This window comes from Ischnura elegans, chromosome 4 (genome assembly GCF_921293095.1).
Source record: "Ischnura elegans chromosome 4, ioIscEleg1.1, whole genome shotgun sequence".
Lineage (NCBI taxonomy): Eukaryota > Metazoa > Arthropoda > Insecta > Odonata > Coenagrionidae > Ischnura > Ischnura elegans.
The window spans coordinates 54,955,783-54,976,814 of NC_060249.1; the positions used below are offsets into that span (position 1 = coordinate 54,955,783).

At 34.7% G+C, this 21,032-nt stretch overlaps 1 protein-coding gene across 7 annotated transcripts in view; it reads right to left on the reverse strand.

Annotated features, from left to right (window-relative positions):
- Positions 1 to 3,145: 3,145 nt before the first annotated feature.
- Positions 3,146 to 21,032, reverse strand: part of LOC124157521 (kinesin-like protein KIF21A) — a 162,210-nt gene continuing 144,323 nt past the window's right edge. For 6 of the 7 annotated variants that reach the window (XM_046532323.1, XM_046532324.1, XM_046532321.1 and 3 more), the window contains 5 exons: positions 18,305 to 18,469; positions 17,943 to 18,063; positions 15,038 to 15,211; positions 12,428 to 12,633; positions 7,293 to 11,371 (listed from right to left, as the gene is read on the reverse strand). In XM_046532323.1, coding sequence (XP_046388279.1) covers positions 11,287 to 11,371; positions 12,428 to 12,633; positions 15,038 to 15,211; positions 17,943 to 18,063; positions 18,305 to 18,469 — 751 coding nt within the window. In that variant the 3' untranslated portion in view covers positions 7,293 to 11,286. Of the gene's footprint in view, positions 3,669 to 7,292; positions 11,372 to 12,427; positions 12,634 to 15,037; positions 15,212 to 17,942; positions 18,064 to 18,304; positions 18,470 to 21,032 lie in introns of those variants that run through there. The other variant, XM_046532326.1, reaches the window with a different exon arrangement.

Sequence of the window (21,032 nt, forward strand, 5' to 3'; positions counted from 1 at the left end):
TAACTCCTATGAAAAAAATCCCTTGTAATGTAATTAAATATGATTCTCTCAGTTCTTTGTCGTGAGCCAAAATTACAGTGACTATTTTTAATAACCTCTTTTCAACCTTTGGATACAAACGTATTACAAATGAATTTCACTATGAATGCTAATTAATGCATATCCTAAAAATTCGTAAATTTAATGTACAAATAAGGAATGTTTTACGTAGACACATGTTGTGAGAAGCATTCCATACCATTGCAGGAGAGAGAACTGCTCTACCCAGGTAAACTCCCATATCTTGGTTCTCTGGTCAGGTTACATTAAGGTGGTCTGCCCTGTTCACCTTACAGGCTTACTTCGGGACAAATTAGAGCATTAATGCTTTCTTGGAAAAACTTATCACTCTTCAACTGGCACATCCAAGAGTAGATTGGTGCAAGTAGCCTCCTACTGAAATATGTGGAAGAAAATAACCTCACTCTTCTTGGAATAACTCATTTTCTTCTCAAAATTTTCTTGGCGTGTATTCAAATTTAGCCATTAACTCTCTGTATGCATTCTGCTACCTATACAAGGGATGGTTTCTGTAGAAGCCTGCTGTGCGATGCAACCCATACCATGAATGGAAAGAGAACTGCTCTACCCAGGTAATTACTCAGGATCCATTAAGGTGGTCTGCCCTGAGCACCTCACAGGCTTACTTCATGACACATAAGCGCATTACTGTTTTCTTGGAGAAACTTATTACTCTCCAACTGGCACACCCAAGAGTAGATTGCTGCAAGTATCCTACTATCCCAGGTGTTTTGTATTTTTTCTTATTTTGTGCGTAATATGAACTAATATTTATCTAAGTGAAATTGCTTTGTAAATATAATTTAGCCATTTCAAACAACAAATTTGTAAGATTAAAGTAGTTTTATGAGAATTTTTTGGGAAATTATTCTTCTAAAAAAAATTTGAAATGTTTCATTCTCATGTTTTCAGATAACTCGTGGAGAGCAGACGCAAATGAGGAGAGTGTGGATTTGGGCATCATGGATCTAAAATATGTTTATATCATAAATCGTAAATACCTTGAAGTATGCTAGGAACATTGAAAGATTTCATTCCCTTTAAAGTATTTGTTGGTCTATGATATAATGCCCTTTTGCTGAAAACCCTGAAAATAACTGTAGAACTTTGTTTAAAAGTTCTATAGGCATTGCAAAATGAAAGGTATACATTGATGAACTTAAATTTTGCAGCAATAGTAACAATTAAAAAAAAAATTAAAATCGCACTAGTAACAATAAACTGACTGCAAAAGTACACCGTGATGGGCTGCCTTCGGGAAAATGGTCGAGGATTATATTTGTCCAGTTGCCAAGGGTCCGGCACTCCTCTATGAAAGGTCGTTAAGTGGAGGAAGCGACTACCTGGACAATTCCTCGCCGAGAAACAATTCCATACAGGGAGAAAAAGAAATGCTCAAAGCCTTCGTACAGCCAAAAGCAACTTCCCGTGAAGGAGCCGAGCGAAAGGGTTAAGCATTCACTGACTTTTATGAACATGAGATTTTATAAAATGGAGAAAAATTACTATATTTATTTAATTTTATTGAGTTTCACTATCACTGTATCACAAATATCAACTGATACATTATGTACTCATAAACAGAATAAAATGTTGTATAGATGCAGTATAACAGGTACCTACATTATCTGCTGAAAACATGTTCTAAAACTGCCTACACAGTGAAATTCAATCATCATTTCATTATACTTACCTTAGCATGTCATTATGACGGAAACTTTGAAAATTATCTTTCCATCAGAAATTACTTACCTTCCGCTTAAGCATAAAACCATAGCTAGTAGCAAGGAATTCTTTTTTTAAATTTATCCCTGCTACAGGCAATTGGGGATTTACTTAATTTTTTGCAGGTATTTGTCATATGCATGCATCAATGCAGATCATGCATTGCGGGCTTAAATTTGGTACTTTGAGTATTGAGCCACTTTTCCTCCTTCCCCTAAATCCCCCCAAGTAGGCATTGAAGTTTCCTCAAATATTGCTTTCTGTTCTTTGAGGCACATATTCTTGAGAAACTTCTTGTATCCTTACAACATAATTTCCCTTATTCCAAGTTATTTGGAAACAATGAACCAGCTACACTGTCACATTCGTTCACAAAAAAATCTTTAGACCTGTCAAAAACTTTTCCCTGATATCAAAGGAATGATAATAAGATAATTTTTCATTATGGCCTCCATATAGTTAAGCAATTTTTGAAGACCATTCATAGGTTTCAGCAAACAGCCACCCTGGTAAAACTTTGAGATAAGCAGAGCATGTCCTTCAGAAGAATGAAACAATTTTACGTGGACGCCAAGATAATGCCTTTGCAAATTTTTATAGCTGAAGTCATTTGAAACTTAAATGATAATAAAAATAATTTATTGATCCGAAAAACACTGTACAAAATAATTCATTAAGTAAGCACATAGGACACGTAGGAAAAATTATAAAAAATATGTGTAATGTTTAAGTCATCATTAATACTATTAAAACACCTCATGATCAGGAATTTTCGTAAATTTCTCTTAAATCCACTAAGTCTGTCCTCTTGTTTTATATTAGCTGTTAAGTGGTTATGTAGTTTAATGCACATATTTAGATGACTCCTCTTTCATTATTCTTAACAGTCTGAGATATTTCTTTTTCACATAAATTACAGAATAATATAAATAAAGATGGCACTGCCTACAGCTTTAATCTCAGAAACAGTGGTCGGCAGTGAGCTCTATAGTGTACTTAAAAAGTAGTTCTTTTTTGGATTATGAAAACACTGTTTAAGAATGACGTTGATCCCCACAAGGCTATTCCCTAGGATATATGTGTATGTCTCAAAATATTTTATCAAATATATATCAAAAATATTTTAAATCGAACCCTTAAGAAGAATGAGTTCAGCAATAACTGAAACTGAGGCAAAATCAATCGCCTTCAACCTAGGCCAAGGTTCAGCAAACTTTCTTGCCTACAGATGGTATGTTCAAACTGGTATATCTATCATGTTTGAATACATAAATATTTTAAGCATTTTGAAATTTACAGTTATACAGCCATATATTTTGCTGCTTTAATACTGCAGGGATGAATGATAATTCATGACAAATATTTTATAATAAGCTTTATTATCCAAAGGATAAACACTACATTGCACGAATGTGCAATGTGCCTGAGGATTAATTCTATATATATTTACAAATTATTTGCACCGAGATTCGATTGATGTAAACAGACAAATAAATACTATAAAACGATCTGTACATAACAATACATATCAAGGTTTAAGATCATAGCACACATCAACTGATAAAAAGAAACACAAAAACCACATTCGCTAAAAGATCATTCATCACAAAATACAAACACATCACACGTGACTACCGAGTAGTTACCCGAGCACAAAATAAAAATACCATAAGGTTTTTAAAACTTCAAAAAATATAGTTCATGAGCATGGCAGGAATGAATTGATCCCCTTTCAATAATAAAAAAATCTCTGTCAGGAATCAAGATCGAAGGTACCATGATGTATAAATGTAACTTAAGCTTTCTTCTTTCATCATCGAATGCTGTCTTCTGGTGACAGATCATAACGTCCTCTGGATTTCCAAATTCCAACGGTACCAAGGCTATTTAGGATTTGAGAAAAGAAAATGCATTAGCACATCATTTATCTAAAAAAATTTACGTGCAAAACAAAATGATAAGAGAAAACCAAGACGAGATATTCAAAATGCATTCATGCAAAAAATATCAATACATAATATCAAAACTTTATATTTAAAAGTGAATACTGTAAATCATTATCAAAAGAAAGATTTTCACCAAAATCATGGGTGGATAAACATGCAATACATCACAAATGCTGTCTTAAGGTAAGAAAATCATGAATGTTGAAAACAGAATTAACACCACTAAACTGCTGAAATAAAATTACAAAAATTGAAAAACTAAACCATAGCAGTAAATCACTTTGATGGGTTTACGTTAGAACACCAGGGCAGCCAGCAGAAACAGAAAATGAAACAAAAATATCTGATCACATGATGACTGTCAAATTTTTCACCAAATTGACAGAGGTGTTCATCGACTACTGGATGAACAGTGGTGAAACAAAAGAAAAATAATATTAAAGATAGCATTAACTCATAAATGTGTACATAAATAAAAGAGCCTAGTAATACCTTTGATGACCTGAAAATTTATCACAGGATACAAGCACAACGAAGCAAAGTTGGCAATTATTAAATTAATGCAAAAGAATTCAATATAGCAACATAAGGTTTCAAGTAAAACTGAGCGACAATAGCAGCAAGTTTTTCAAAGGAAACCCTGAAACATCAAGCTGTGTATTACAACAAATGCACAAATAATTACTAAGCAGTAAAGGAGCAAATATGTGTAAGGAAATAAACATAATAAACATAATGCATGATGCAAGGCAGTGTTTAAAATAGTTAATTCACTGGTGCAGATGAGCTCCTAGCACAATTAATGTTTTTAAGGAAGCAAAGTAATCTGAGTATGAAACACAATAATGACTGATTAAGTAACTTAAAAATCATCAACTGCATAGAGCATACTAAGTCATAAATTCACTTAATGAGTCCATAATGGAATTAAATTTAATAATAAAATTAATTAATACCAAAATTAGCCACCCCAATAACTCCTCAAGTACTTCAGAGATTTTATAATTCACGAAAATGCAACCCTCATTTGCTCATTGAGATGACCAAAAGTACACAGGAAATAAATAGTTATCATAAAGAAATAAAATAAAAAGGACATGTAGTACAATAAATGAAGGCTCTAAATGGAAGAATTTTGATTGTGCTTCATGCACATTAGTGCAACATACAGGCGTGTGAAGCAGCATTAGCCTCAAAATTTAGCTTCTAGCATAAATTGAACAACAATAAGGAATAAAAAATTTTCATACCATTTTATCACAAAGCTGCAGGATGATTATTCATTGTCTTCTTCACACTAACATTTAAAATAATTAAATGGTGCACTAGCATAACCGAGTCATTCCGTTCAGATTAAAAAAAAATTGGAAAGAAAAACCAAATGCATAGACACTCTGTTGACTGATGTCCATTCATTATAACAAATCAAAGAAAATCAAGCTCGTGCCATACGCTGAAGTCCACTTGGATTTATCAAGATATACAAGTACATGACTCCCCAAAAATTCACTTGAAATATCATTAATACACTTTTTATATGAATCTTCTATAGTTTGAGAATTTATTTTGGAAACTTTGAGTTCACTCCTATTTAAATAAATACATACAGTGTGGCTGGTATATAAGTATGTACTATAAAATACAGCAGCCTCCCGATTATCTGGCTGTGGTATATCCGTGTTGCGGATTATCTGCGCATGATTTTCACGCTCGCTCAATTTTTTCAGTGATCTTAAAAGAAAAAAAATCAGACAAAAACTCATCGGAATCACAGCATTAATTCTAGGATACACCGGGCTTATTATATGTGTTAGAATCCCCTTCGTAAAACGGAAGCGATCATGTGCTAGCTGTATTCACGGGAGCCAGTTTTCGAGCAGTGGTTTTGAAGCATTCGTACAAACCACTTTTCTGTATTCATGATCACACAGCCACGGATGTGTGGTTTTGGAAACCAGGCCTTACATGGAGCATTAATAATACGAGTGCAACCATGTTATCGCCACTGAAAAGATCGCAAACTGGCAAAGAAATCTCTCAATGAGTCCGGGAAGCACTCTTAAATAACCGAATAACTGCATAAATAATTATATATGGTTTGTTTTACGTAAAAATATGAACATTACAAAACATTTAAGAGAAAGTTTGGATTATCCGTGTTTTCTTATTATCCGTGCTGTCTCTCCCCATCATTAGCCCAAATAATTGTACAGTGGAACCTCGTTAAAGCGAGTACGGGCTATAGCGACACTCCCGATATTACGAGAGATAGCCGATGCACCGTCAATTGACCCTATAATAGGCATGTTAAAAAATTCGTTTTTACGAGACCCTTTCGGTGTTGGCTCTCGCCATAGCGAGGGTTTCACCGCCGGAAGACTTTCATCAAGACTCCTTAACCTCTGTAATTGCTAGCGATCTGTTAGAAATGAAGTCAATGGAGTGCTCAGTCTCAAATTTATGTGGTAAACTGTCGTTCGATAAATATAGTGATTGACGAAACAATGCTTTGCATGATTTTTATTCAGTGCGGCGCTTATAAATTGTTTGAATAGTTAGTCGTTATTTGAGTAAGGAAATTTAGTGATGCAAAAAAACATCGCCTTTCGTCTGGATTTATGCTTACGTTTATCGGATAGATGTTTATCTGTCGCCGCACCTCTCCTGTTCATGTATATCTGTTCGCAACAGGTATATTGGCTATTATTTGCTCCACCTCCGGTAAAGCAACAATTCGCTATAGCGAGTGTTTATTAGTGCACCGTGGGGTGTCGTTATATCGAGGTTGCACTGTATATTGTAGCCCGAGTGTATTGTATATAACTAATCCCTAGATGTGATTGGCCAATGCCTCAGGCACTTACATTGAATTTTTAAGTATACATCCAGATTCTTATATAACACAGTATGTATGATATAAATAACAATAAATTAATACAGTTAATATAGAATCATCTTTTTCAATACCTACTTATATACCAGCCACACTGTATTGAAACTATGTTAAGTCCACACAACTTTACTTGATAAGTCTCAACCAGTTTCCAAACTCATGTGTCATTCTCAAAAGGAAATTCTCTTTTTGAAAATGAAATTTTTTTTCTTTGCTCTAGAGAATGACATGTTAGGTTTGAAACTGGTTGAAGTTTAACACACAAAGTTGTGTGGAATTTACCAAGTTTCAATTCATTCCCTTAGCCATTATTAACACAACAGAAAACATTTTGTGATCAAATCAAATAACACATGTCCGTAAATATTAACGTGCATCACTATTCCTCAGCAAATTATTTGGTATCCCTTGCTCAGGATTCTTAATAGATGGTCTTCATCAAATGAAAATGAAGCAGAAAATATTTACGAACTTTTTGACTGAAAAATTTAAAGCAATCATGAAAATAAATGTGTATAAACTGTAAACTGGAGAATATAATGAATAATAAGTTTTCTGGAATTGAAGAATTATACTGCAACTACATAAACATGATAGGGATTCACCTGAATCAGGGGAAAAGTAAAGAATAATTCAACAACTGTAAAGATTTAAATAACTAATAATCATATGATACTCTAGCAATAATATCATTGCTATTATAATTTATTTAAGAAGAATTTTCAACAAAATATAAACAAATAAGACCAAATTACTTATATAAGGCTCATATCAATACAAACTCTGAACATAAGTTCTACATACGTAGAATATTCCAGTCTCTGATAACCAAATCACACTCGTTATTTGTTATTGTGATACATTTTGTATTTACATGCATCAAATATGCATCTGAGTCTGCTGCATTTAAAATTTTGGCAAAATTAATGCCAAAAATTGATTTACTGGCAATTTCCAAGATAAAATATCACCTATCAATTGAATACTATTTGTCCAACCACCAACTTCCCCAAATCTGTTTATAAATGAGAATGAATCGCCTGCATTATATCAAATAATGCTGTAACTTGAAATTTTGTCAACTTGAGACCCACTTCAAATTTTGCAAGACTGTTTTCTCACAGATAACAGCACCAGAAAAGTATCTAAGGACATATAACATGTCTAGAGATTGTTCATGTTTCCAAAAATTATTTGGAAGAAATACCTTGATTCATATCAATTCACTTCACTACCAACATTACTGCACTCTTAAATCTGTTGTTTCGTTTTACCTCCAACGTTGTAGGCCTAGCCATATAGCCATCCAGTACATACGAGTCATAATGAGATAGTAACAAGAGTATTTCAAGAACAGCTACATATTGTCAAGGTTCATTACAAATTAGAAATAATACATGGTTCCACAGTAATGCAAATAACACAGCCTTATTCTGAGGGTATTATATTTTAATCTGTATGAGTTATCACAAAAACATGACCCTTTGGTTGACCAAGTCAAGAAATGCCAACAAATGAATGATAAAGATTCATGATAACAAAGGGTAACAAATTATGTAGAGAGGTTCATTTTGCCAATTTTTTCTTGCAGCAAATTGTACTACCAAGCAAAAGCTGCCACCCCATACTGAACAAAATGGTATTTTTTATGAGAAAGAACATAAGTATTTTTATGCACAGACACCTCTGCAATGATGGCAATGAATCCAAATCAGTTTACTTTAATTCCAGTTTGGATTTCAATTCAGCATGAATAATTTCAGGCAATGACACGGTTCCCACAGTCTATATCCTAAAAGTTTCAAGATTAAAATAAAATTCAAGGAGGAAAATACATATTTGTGAAGAGTAAACATCACAGTTATTTGAACTCTTTAAGCAATAAAATTAGGTACCTATATTTTTATGAATTTGTCAAATGTACTAACTTAAAAAAAAACATTTCTTAGGTTGTGAAAATAGTAGCTTTATCAAGTTTCAAGATTGGTGAATGTACTATGTTCACATGTTGAATTGGAATCAAGTTACAGAATTCCTTAACCATCTCTCAAGAGATGCTCAATGTCATACTTGCCTCAAAATTGTAATTTCTAGGACAAAAGCTCTAAATCCAAAATTGGTACTTGATTTTAGTAAATAGACACGGGGCACAAAATCGCACTGAAAGTGATCCTAAAAATACATTATGAACATGGGACCCTCAGAATTATAGGCCTTTGTAAAAAAATCCAATTGGTTAGGCTATGATAAATTAGTTGCATTGCAATTGTATTACATATCAGCATTAGGAATTTACATTAAAGTATCCAAAATATCTCAGTAAACAATGACAGATTTTGCAAATGTTTAACCTAACAGAACTGGTTTCCTTTCCATTTAACACTAGAAATTCTCCGGGCAAAATAAAACAGAATCATCATATCCTACTCATCTGTCTTCATAATTATGTACACTACAACCCTCATTTTTCATTAAATGAGTAGTTTTTCCTGTCCTGAGTCCAGTCCAACCATATTTTTTTAATGAACACCAACTCCAAGAGTCAGATCTCATAAAGCGTTAGGATTTTACAATCCAAAAACTAGCATAAAACATAAAATAACTTTCATTACCTTCCAAATGCAGTTAAAATAAAATTATAATGGGATCAAAATTTTGAATGAATGAAATCACAGAGACAGTAGTAATAGTGAAGCTCAATGATACCATCCCTTGACTTCTCTTCAAACATGCCATTTATCTCACTAGATATCCTACTACTGCCAAGCCTTTCTGGTTTAACAGGATAGATCAGCAATCCAACCTTGCTTTAATTTATCTACTAGGTGTTTATATACCAAAGTAGAAATTCTGAGAAAAAAATTGTCAATTAAAAAAAATAAGATTCCAAGTTTTTCAAGTTCCAGGCCATTTGACTACCAAATAATGACTGAATACAGATGAATTGCCCAGTTAAACTCCCACCACTATCCACATAACTTAAAACAGTTCTTAAAATTTCTTAAATTTCAGCTGTAATGGGGAACAACTGGTTTATGAGTAAATTATTCATAGAATAAATTGAGTAAACAATTCAAAACCATTTGATTTTTCAGGAGGAGAAAATATTTTTCATTCCTCAGATATATAGACAATTAAATCATGGCCATTCCCAATACTAATTATAACAATTAGCATCGTCAGGGCCATGGTACCAATGATGATTAATTTAAGTTTGTGTCAAACCAATAAGAAAAACTTTGCACACTTCCACACGATATTTTTTAATGACTGTGGTTTCGTCAAACTGTCAACATCGTCAGACAAAACTATGGTCAAAAAGTAAAATAATCCTATGGAAATAGGCGAAGGTTTTCCTGTTGGTTCGACATAAATAATAGATTCCATAAAGTAATGACAGATGTCATCCAATTGGTTAATTTAAGTCTGGTTCACGTCTGAAATACTAAAAAATATTCCCACGGTATTTCCTGCAAAAGAATTCACCTGACTGACAAGCTACGAGACCAACAGATGTCATTTAGGACAACTAGTAGAGCAGTAATTCTTGAAAATATATAGAATTAGAAATATTGGTTTCAAGTAAAAGTATTCAACCTACTGTTTTGCAGTCATTCCAAGAAAAAGTAACAATGCAGTGTCAAGTGTAAACAAAATTCATCTACCGGACCACATTAACCCTGGAATTACTTTTGTACTTGCTTAATTTAATGTAGTTAACATGCAAAAATATTATATTTATTTCACAAGATAATATGGATATGCGATGAGATACTTCAATATCCACACCTGTAAAAGATTTTCTAAAACAAATTCCTTGATGACAAAAACCACACCTTACGTTGTAAATGTACCTACTACTCATTGTGCAAACCAACGCCACAATTTTTGATATTTTTTATTTCAGTTCCTTATCATTCTAACAACCAGTTTGAATTACCATGAATTCAGCCTCCAACAGGCCAATTAAACTTAACAGGAGAACTATTAAATTAACATACATTATTGAACATACATGCATTGATACTTAACATATAATGTGAGATCATTAACAAGCACCAAATTTTAAAACCACCAGTCTTAATCACCATAAAAAATTCGACTCCAAATCACATTATTATCCCTTCCGGTCTCTTTGCAACAATTCAACATGAAAGATAAGGGAAAATAGCAAAAAAAGAAATTTCAATGCTGCAAAGAATTTCACTTGGGATTTAAAAAATGAAACATGTATTCACAACAAGAAAAATTGGCATCACATCACTCTAAAAAAATGCACACAACACACCCATACATACAAAAAACTATGTGTTGTTAACTCCTGAAAAAACTTAAATGCAAACGCAAATATCCCTTCACAGAAGTGACAATTATCAACATATTTTTTTACTCTTTTACAGCGATTTATATACAATATAATACACCAATCTCACAATGAAGTCAGGAAATAACACAGCCTGATGCAGACAAGAATGCAGAAGAGTAGCATCGAAATCAAGGCAAACATCATTGGGAGAGAGGAAATTTGCACAAGCTGATTGCACACTAATGGGCATTAACTTTGGGTTTTGCGGACGCGGTAAAGGGATCAATGAAGGGTTATACTTCAAAGTAACTTCACTTGGGACTCCACCATGACCCTCTCCGCTCCCGCCCGTGTCCTCAGAGGGATAGCTCAAATACCCTCCCGGTGGACATGGTCATGGCATTGTATTGAGGTGACTTCCACACTTTCACTTCCCCAGTGCTGAAAAACCACACAAGTATCCAGGATGAAGGGAGGAGCGGGTAACAAGCGCAAAGTGAGAAATGAATTGGGAGCTAAAAGAAGAAGTCTACGGATGATAATCACCAAAAGATATCCTCACTTGGAAAAGTGCAGATGAAATGGATAACAGATTGACTGAGCATATTGACTTTAAAAGTGCACCTCCCATTATAATAAAGATAGTGAAGCATATCTGCCGATTAAATGGTTCAATACCTACGGTAAATTCCACCACAACCATGTCTGTACACAATATCATTTTGATGGCGTAACAGAACATTGACAGACTAGCAGAAAACATTTGTAATATTAAGAGATGATTAAATTGCTGCTTGTACTATGAAAAGTTAAGGGGATTACTTTTGATCAAACATGGTCATTTAACTGATACAGGAACAGATCCAGACATAAGGTTTTTGAGGGAAAGAGTAACTTCCAGGAATAGCCATTTTGAGTGGATAGGGGGAGTCAATGGATTCAATTCCACCACCAAGTTTTAGGGGTACAGTCTGAAGAGAACCTCTTGAAAACTATAAATACTGTTAATATATATCTTATTGAGCGACATCAGGGCTTGAGACTGACCCCCTCAAGTGAAAACACCCCACCCAAATCTATCCCTCTCCCAAATGATCCCCCTAAATATTTTCTTCTTATACAGTATAAATTGACAATACCATTAGGTTTATTTCTGAATTGACTCATAGTATATGAAGACATTGTTGCATTCTAATGATAAAATAATATAAAATTTCATCCTATTATCTTAGAGCCCATGCACATTTTTGTGCATAATTCAGAAAAATCTAAAATCAACAACAGTAACATCACCATGATTCAATGCAATAGGAATATTAGTTTCAGCAGTGGTACTATTGAATCCAGCACCGCTAAGTAAAAAGATTTCCTGTAAATTATGTATAAGAGTGCCACCACCATCAACATGATAAAACTCATCCGTTAACTTCTGGGGACAGTAGTTTCATTGTGATCATGAATTTGAGAATTAGAAGGAATACTAAAAAGAGAACTTACTTGCAAGCAGTGAAGACATGAGATGCATTTGTAGCCAAGGCATTAATTGGAGATGAATGAGCTTGCATTTCACCAAGCAAGTGGCATGTTTCCGAAGACCATAATCTCACCACCCCGGATCGACAGCCAGACAAAAGCATTTGTCCCCCTCCTCCTGGCATGAAGGTAAGCCCACAGACCCAGTCCTTGTGGGCATTATTCACAGACTAGAAAGATTCAAATAAAGAGAGTTGATACATTAGCTGAAATTATTTCCAAAATATCACCAAACGGTAGTACCAATTTATTAATAAAAATTCATTCCATTCCAACACAACTAAGATAGAATATGAAAAATATATGCTGAGTGATTGGCGGTTTACTGTCAAAAGGCCTGAGTAACGCGTGAAAAAATATGGATAAATTGAGGCCAAGAAGTCCCTGCCATGGTATGCACTAGGAATCATGAGGAATGACGTCTGTGCACAAGGATATCTATTATGGAAGTCTCATCATCTGCATTACTGGGAGAAAGGTGGTATGACACCACCTAAAAATAAGGATGAGGAAGTATGAGTGTAAGTGAATTAGCAGACTAATAATCTCCCATCTCAAGAAATATGTAATTGATATAAAATGCTATTGAATAATTATGGAACAAGGAATGAGTTTCCACATGCTAACACTTGGTACAAACATTTAAAATTAGTTTGGACTTAATGGTTAGTATTATCAAAGTTCTCTTGAAACTCTATAGGGTTATTGTCACATACTATATAGGCCTATGTGATACTGTATATACTTTGTTTCTGTATACATAATTAAAATTTTCTCCACTGTAAATCTTTAGCTCGCTTCATTTTAAATTACTGAAATTATTAGTTTTTCCTCATGTGTAGCAGAGTAATGAGGTCACTAATCGCAATGAAAGAAGAAATAAGTCCTTAATTCAATTTTTATAGCACCCTACGTATTATTTAGTTCCACTGCCATTCAATGATTTCTGTTTAACTCACTTTGTTAACAAAGCACTTTTTGTCATTTTTCTCTTCTAAAGTTTTACAAGAATATGTCACTCATAACACCCATGCCCTATTATACCTTCGCTAACCTGATCTATTCTCCCTCTTTCACCCATGCCTAACAGGATTATTTTATTAAAGTATACCGGGACTAGCCACGGTGATAACTTTTTACGGAGTCACCCGCAATGCACAAATAGTGCGAAAAATCCACAGAGGAAAAATCATTCGCCTTGACCGGGATTCGAACCCGGATCCCTCGATTTCCGGCCGAGTGCTTTAGCCAGTTAAGCTACCGAGGCGTCATTCTCCCCTGTGGAAATTTGTGGACTATACCGGACAAGGTGGTCCACAAATTTCCACAGGGGAGAATGATGCCTCGGTAGCTTAACTGGCTAAAGCACTCGGCCGGAAATCGAGGGATCCGGGTTCGAATCCCGGTCAAGGCGAATGAGGATTATTTTATTAATTAATACGGTGCAAAAGATGCAGAGACAGCATGACATACCTCAGTAAAAACAGACTATACATAAATTACTTGTCTGCAGTCACTATATCTTTCCCCTTCATTATAATGAATCGTCAAATCAAATATATTGTTAGATAAGGTTTTGAAGTTGATACTCAAGATAATTAGGGGAAAATACAAGAATTCAAAATCCAAATGGATCTAAGATGTGACTAAATTTTCAACAGTTGAGAAGAAAACTATTTTTACACGAAAATAATTTTCCAAGGTATATTTCCTTGCTCCAAATGGGCTAAGTGAAACTGAGGCCAATTATTCTAATACAATTCTCTTGCCACTGGAAAGAGGCTATTTTACTAGTCCCATGACAAAGCAAATAGACTCTCTCTAATTCTACAGTTCCATATTCCCGACATGCCACTTGAATCTCGACAAAGAGGAATCCATGTAATTTGCAATGCATGGCCAAGTCTTCAATTTATTTAGCAGAGATCTTTTTTGTACTGTTACTATCATTTTTTTAGTCAGTAAGTAATAAATAAAATGTATTTAAGAATTCTTCAGATACTCCTGTTAGTCTTATGTCTGCTACACAGTACAGCAAACCTGCAGTCTGCTCATAAGGGCCGAGTCAAGCCATTTCCGCGGAGCATTAGCAGTGCATGTACCAGTCTCTGACTTTGCAATAAAGAGTCATAAGAACAACTGTGTCCTACTGTTGACAAATATAATAAGGAGAATTTTTATTAACAGTGGGGGAGAGTTTCAGCAGGTGAAGACAAATGAAATTACTCTGCAAAAAAGTAAGTTTCCCTTACAAAGCATACTTTGAAAGTATTGCCAGATTATAGATGTTCCCAGATCAGGGGTGCTCAATGGTAAGAAATTTCCATCATCACCTTGGCCATAACTAAATGAACACTTAACTATATTTGATTAAAATGAAACCACAGGTGCTAAAGACATCCATTAATTATAATACTTCACTTCTCCTTGAAATATTTCTGAGTAAAAGACTGAAGTAGAATTTCAGTTACCCTTTTGATTGACTATGATCACGAATTGCAAAATGCAAAGAATAACATGGAAAATTTTCAAAGAAAACAAAAGATAAATAGTATGCAATTGTCATTTACAAACCTGGACCAACTCCTCTTTCGAGAGATCCCACTTTTTGATGGCCATGTCTCTTGATCCTGAGAAGAGCATATCTCCATGCAATGCGAGAGCTTGAATACCATCATAGTGAGGTGGTTCAAGATTTACTTTTGGATTATAATTGTTCATACTTCCTCGGCCATTAACTTCGAACACCTGAATGGAATGAAAAATTTGTACATAAAGAAACAGAAGGAATTCCATTCCAAAAATAAATTCTCCACATAGGGTAAAGGGTGAATAAATACTTGCAATTAATTACAATCTTATTTAGCCTGGCAACATGAGGCAGCATAAAATTCACTTATGCTGCCTCAAGGTTCTCTGTGAACTAGGAGATTATCAGGACATGACACTTCAAATTCATTAACCACAAAAAGGAAACAAGGCAGTAAAATAAAGTTCAATAAAATGGAGTAATGCTATGCTTGCGAGGCTGCCTCACTGGTCATGATAGACTATTACTGTCTACTCTGTGGACTCCTCTGTTTTCAGTCCTAATCCATGTTCACTTTACTTATTTTTTTATAAAGTACAAAATTAAAATGATAGCTCATTCAATGGTCAAATAATTTTTTACCATTGTACGAGCTATCAGTCAGCAAGTTTGAGATAACACACTTCCAAACTTTTCTACCATCACCATACTTGAGAAACTTGGGAAAAAAGATTCCAAGATTCCTGATTTTTCATTATTTCATTTTATTTTCTAATTCCCATGATTTCACTTTACTTTTTATTTTCCGCAAAAAAGAAATTAAATTTCACCGATCTGTAATAACAGCTCATTATCTTGCAAAAACAACTGACAGAAAGACATAAAAATGAAGGCCACAACATTATCATTATGAAGAAAATATCAGTTGCACCACAGCTACATATAACTACTTGTGAAAACACTAATGAGAGTTGTGTTTCAAAGAAGTCTTGGCTTATTCCCACAATTGAAACTAGGTTTAAATTACAATATGTAAGTAGTCAGAACTTAATACATTAGACTCTCATAATTACAAAGTTTACAGGGACTGAAAAACAAAAGGTTCGTAATAATGAAGTTCGTTAGAACATTTCTTTTAGGAATGAAATTGACGAGAGGTGAATCTGAAATGACAATAGCTTCTTATCATTTATACAAGAATAAGCATTAATTTCACTCTCTAGAATTTTTTGCAACTAAGGAGCTTTATCAAAAAGTAATAACTTACAATATTCTCATTTCGCTTTGAAGTCATCTGCTTGAACAGTGATCTTAGGGAAAACAAATTACAACTGCCTAGCTCTTGCCCTCTATAACTTCTGAGTTATTTCTCTCACATCACTTAAATTCTGAGTGTTATGCATGCATGTCATTTTGCATATTATATCCACGTTTCATAACTCTACACCTTATACATCAGTCACAACAACAGTTTCCACATTTTTTACTGTCTAAGTATGGAATTCCAGGGGAAAAGAGCGACTATAACTTCTGAGTTATTCCATTTACATCACTGTTATTCTGAATGTAATACACACACGTCATATTGTATATTATTCCCAAATAATAGAACTCTATGATGCATATCTCAGCCACAACAAGAGTTTTAACGTTTTCTTACTGTCTGAAAATTGAATTCCAAAGGAAAACAGCAACTATAACCTCTGAGTTATACCTTCCACAAAACATAAATTCCGAGTGTAATTCACACAAGTGATTTTGCATATTATATCCTTATTACAAAACTCTATGACAAAAACATCAGTCACAACAACAGTTTCCACGTATTTTAATGTCTGTAAACGGAATTCCAAGGGAAAAGAGCGACTATAACATTTGAGCTATACCTCTCACATTACTGATATTCCGAGTGTAAAACAATCACTTCATTTTGTATATTATATCCAAATTTTAGAACTCTATTAGAAATTACTTTCACTAACTCATCATAGGTATTCCCATTTTCAAGACCATCTGGCATCTACAACATTCATGCGAGAAAAAAACCCCTTGGCTGCTGCATGATGCAATTGAGGGTTGATAGCTTCCCAAATACAGTTAGTCCTTGACATACGTAAAAGATGCGTTCCAAAACCTTGTTTGTAAGTTGATAGACCTATGCAAATCAAAATGGTTGATTATCCAGCAGAATGCAACACTGCATTACAATTGAGTATTAACTCACAATTGCGACAAACTGATCTAGTGCATTCGTTGTGGCTGGAGCCAAAAAAATTCACCGACCACAGAAGGAAGAGCAGGAAAAATGCTGAACAGTTCCTGCCTTCACAACGGATTATTTAATACGTTGTTCAGACTGTGCCCAAAAGTGCAAGTTCCTCTACGCCTTACCGCGGCCAACTCTCAAGGTGCCAAATTTGAAATTTCGGGCTCATTTGAATTCTTCCAATGTTAATATCTCCGAAAGTTCATAATCGGATGTTCATAGAAAGTGGACTTACTGTGTGGCCAATTTTTGAGTGGTAACGAGTGGGTCACATGAATGCCTTTCCCTATCTCTAGAACTTTGAGATAAAGTTCTTTCTGAAACCACCAGGACCCAGACTGAGGTTTGTAATTTTGCAATAACGAAAATTTTGTAATAACATTTCTTTTACAACAGATTGTATTAGCCTTGTCCTCGGGACCAACCTTTGTAAAAATGAGAACTTTGTAATAAGGTTGCTCATATTAACGATAGTCTACTGTACAACTGAAAACTAATAATAAAATATGGCCTTTTTTTTACAAACATGATATCATAACAAAAGAGTAAAATAATTGTGACTTGGAGACAATGCCAATAATTTCCTTAAAAAAGAAATCACTAAGTATCAAAACAACTTTCTTCAAGATATGCAGATCACTTTCATGGATCTCAACAAACTTCAGGGGTTTTTTAATACTCACTTTAATATAGTGATCTTTAGAACCAGTAACCACAATATCTTCTTCTTCAGATATTTTTCCTACTGCAAGGCACATTATAGCTGCTTGATGTCCACCTGTTAATTTTGCTGTAGCTGCAAACCTGTTAAGAAAAATTATTGGTTAAGATATACAATAAAAAAGGTAGGGATTTCATGAGAAAAGAGTAAAAAGCTCAAGTACGTAAGAATTCTCTTTATAAGGATATCATAAAAACAGTAAATCGATACGTAGGATGAATGCACCTAAAATGAATCATTGCAAGCATTCTATTACAAGGATAGTATGAAGGTGTAATCCTCACTAACTAGCAACAATAATTCCTGCAAAAGGCAATTACTCACTTCCTGAGGTCCCAAACACGAACTTTGTCTCCACCAGCTGTATACAAGGTAGTACCATTAGGATTAAGAGCAACATCATTCAAATGAACTTCTCCAGCTGGCAATGATAAGGTCCTGGATGGTGTATTGAGAACTACTGGTCCATTTTGACCTATTCCAGATGATCTATAAATAAATAAACCACAATAAAATAAACCAGACCATTATTATTACAGTCAATTGAGAATGAATGTAAAAAAATATCTCAATTCTGCAGAGCTTCTACCATCTGTCCTGAAAGCCAAAACAAATAAAAGAGAGAATATGCATGATAACTTATTTCTAATACCAAGTCTAAAATGGGCATAAACTATAAAGCAGATGCAAGAAGCTGTTAAATATTTCTTATCTCCAATTGGAATCAAGGCTGTGGGAAAAAATTCGAAATTGAGGAACAGACAGACTGTTGAATAATAACATCATGCCTTGTCAACAGGACTTTTTGTTATGACCACTTTTTTCATTTGGCAGTTTCCTGAGATGTTGTTTATTATATCCATTCTAAACTCCCAATGTATTTATCTAGAATTCTTAAAACACCTGCAAATAATTTTTCAGTGCTAAAAACCAGATTGAATGACATCAAGCACAAGTATCATCTACTTGCAGCATTCAATAATGTCATTATTCTCAGGGGCTATTAAACATTAATCTTTTACATTCAATAATATAAAATGAAACCATTTTCTCAGTTAATAAATTTTCATTTCTCCATAAAATTATTAAATTTAATATAACCATGCCTGGCTCACATTTTTCATGTCTTGGATGTAAGGATACTGTCAACTGCAATATCTAACACCCTCATTTTGGCATATTTCTTACACCAATAGGGTATTTTCCTTCATCAAAGAAAACGAAAGGCATTGATTGCGATTCGTTATAATTAGTGTATTCATAATACAGTGGAAGCCCGGTTTTGCAAGTACGGCTTTTTACGAGAATCCCGTTTTTGCGAATGTTCTGAATGCCATAAAAAATACAGCATTGAAAAAGGTGGAGCAAGGTACGTGGTCTCCCCTTGTGAGTATTAGAAACTGCAAGAAATAGGTGCCTTTGTGGGAAATATCTTCAACCACCGCATCATGCCGTATTTCAGTCAACATTTCGGCCAATATTCCTAACTGATGGATTTACTGACTAACATTCGAAAACTGTACAAAACTGATATTACTGTCTTAACATATTCCCAAAATTATAAAAAAACTTCCACCACATACCAAATACATTGATTCCGACTAGTTGTGCTGTTTTAACAGATTTATTCGGCAATCAAAAAATATAAGAACGTGAATAAAATCTCCGAAACTGGAGGAAAAAATATTTTATATGATTGAAAATACCACGTTTCTTTCTTTATATATGTTGAAACTCAACCAGAATGTGCCTGATAATGACTCGTTACCTGTTTAATTTCGTTAAATACCACGGATACAAAAGAAAAACTGTAAGTACGAATGATTATGTGACTTTGGTGGGTTAATTCAACACCTTCGGATGCAACGAGTGCTAGTTTTTACGAGTGATTCCCGAGGGATTATGAGCACTCGTAAAACTGGGCTTCTACTGTATACAAATTATTTAGATTTAGAAATCCCAGTTTAGACAAGTGCTAATGGTCAATTCTAACCTCATTTGAAAAAGGGCAGATTGGTGCCCATGCAATGCCACTCCACGTGACGTCACAGGGACCTAGATGCTATTTGAGTAGTCAGGAGTTTTACATCATCTAAGATTACCAATGCATGCATGAGGCATAGAGCTCAGGGAAACATTTCTTAATGATCACTTATTAAAATTGCCTATGGTCGGAAAGTTTCATTCATTTGGATATTAGGGTATTAAACCTTTCACTGCTGTTCAATCTCCGAAAACCTTCTCCTCACATGCAGCGAAAAGATCAAAATGCCTTTAGTTGGGCCATGGGGCAGGTACTTACAGGATGGGCGTAGTACACCCTCGTAGGGTTGCTAATCCGGTACCCTTTCCTTGACGAGCTCACCATCACCAGCCCCTCTCTTCAACCCTCCAAGCGCGGGGTCTCCCTCCAGAAAAGTCACCGCTCTGACTGCAATTCGAAAAATCAAGCAATCAATCTGATCATAAAAAAATGATTGTTTGCATTGCACTCCTGCCAATCAAGCATTCAAGTACGTCTTTGAACTTGTTTCTGTGATGAAGAATAACGATTTTACTAACTTTGCTAAAAACGTGGCTGCGGATCTCCGGAAATTGGCCATTATAGCAAAGTTAACAAAATCGATATTTCTCATCGCAGAAATACGGTTCCAAGATGTCTTTGATTGCCTGATTGGCAAGAGTGCAATGTAAACAATCATTTTTTGATGATCGGATTGATTGATAGATTTTCAAAATGCAGTCAGAGCCGTCACTTTTGGGGAGGGAGGCCCCCCGCTCAGAGGGTCGAATAGAGGGGCCAGCGAGGGTGAGCTCGCCAAGGAAAGGGTCCCAGATATTAGGGATACTTTGAAGTGCTTCGGTGAAAGTGCATGCCTGGGAGGAAGAAAAAGTACGTCCACAGCAGTCTGCCGTGCGAACGTACCAGGTACATTCACAGCAGTGAAAGGGTTAGTAATCCTTAATTAAGCCATGTGCCAACTGCTAGCAGCCTCCATTGTAGCGGTGCTCATAGCCTCGCACCAAGGTGGACTCACAAGACGGCAGTCGG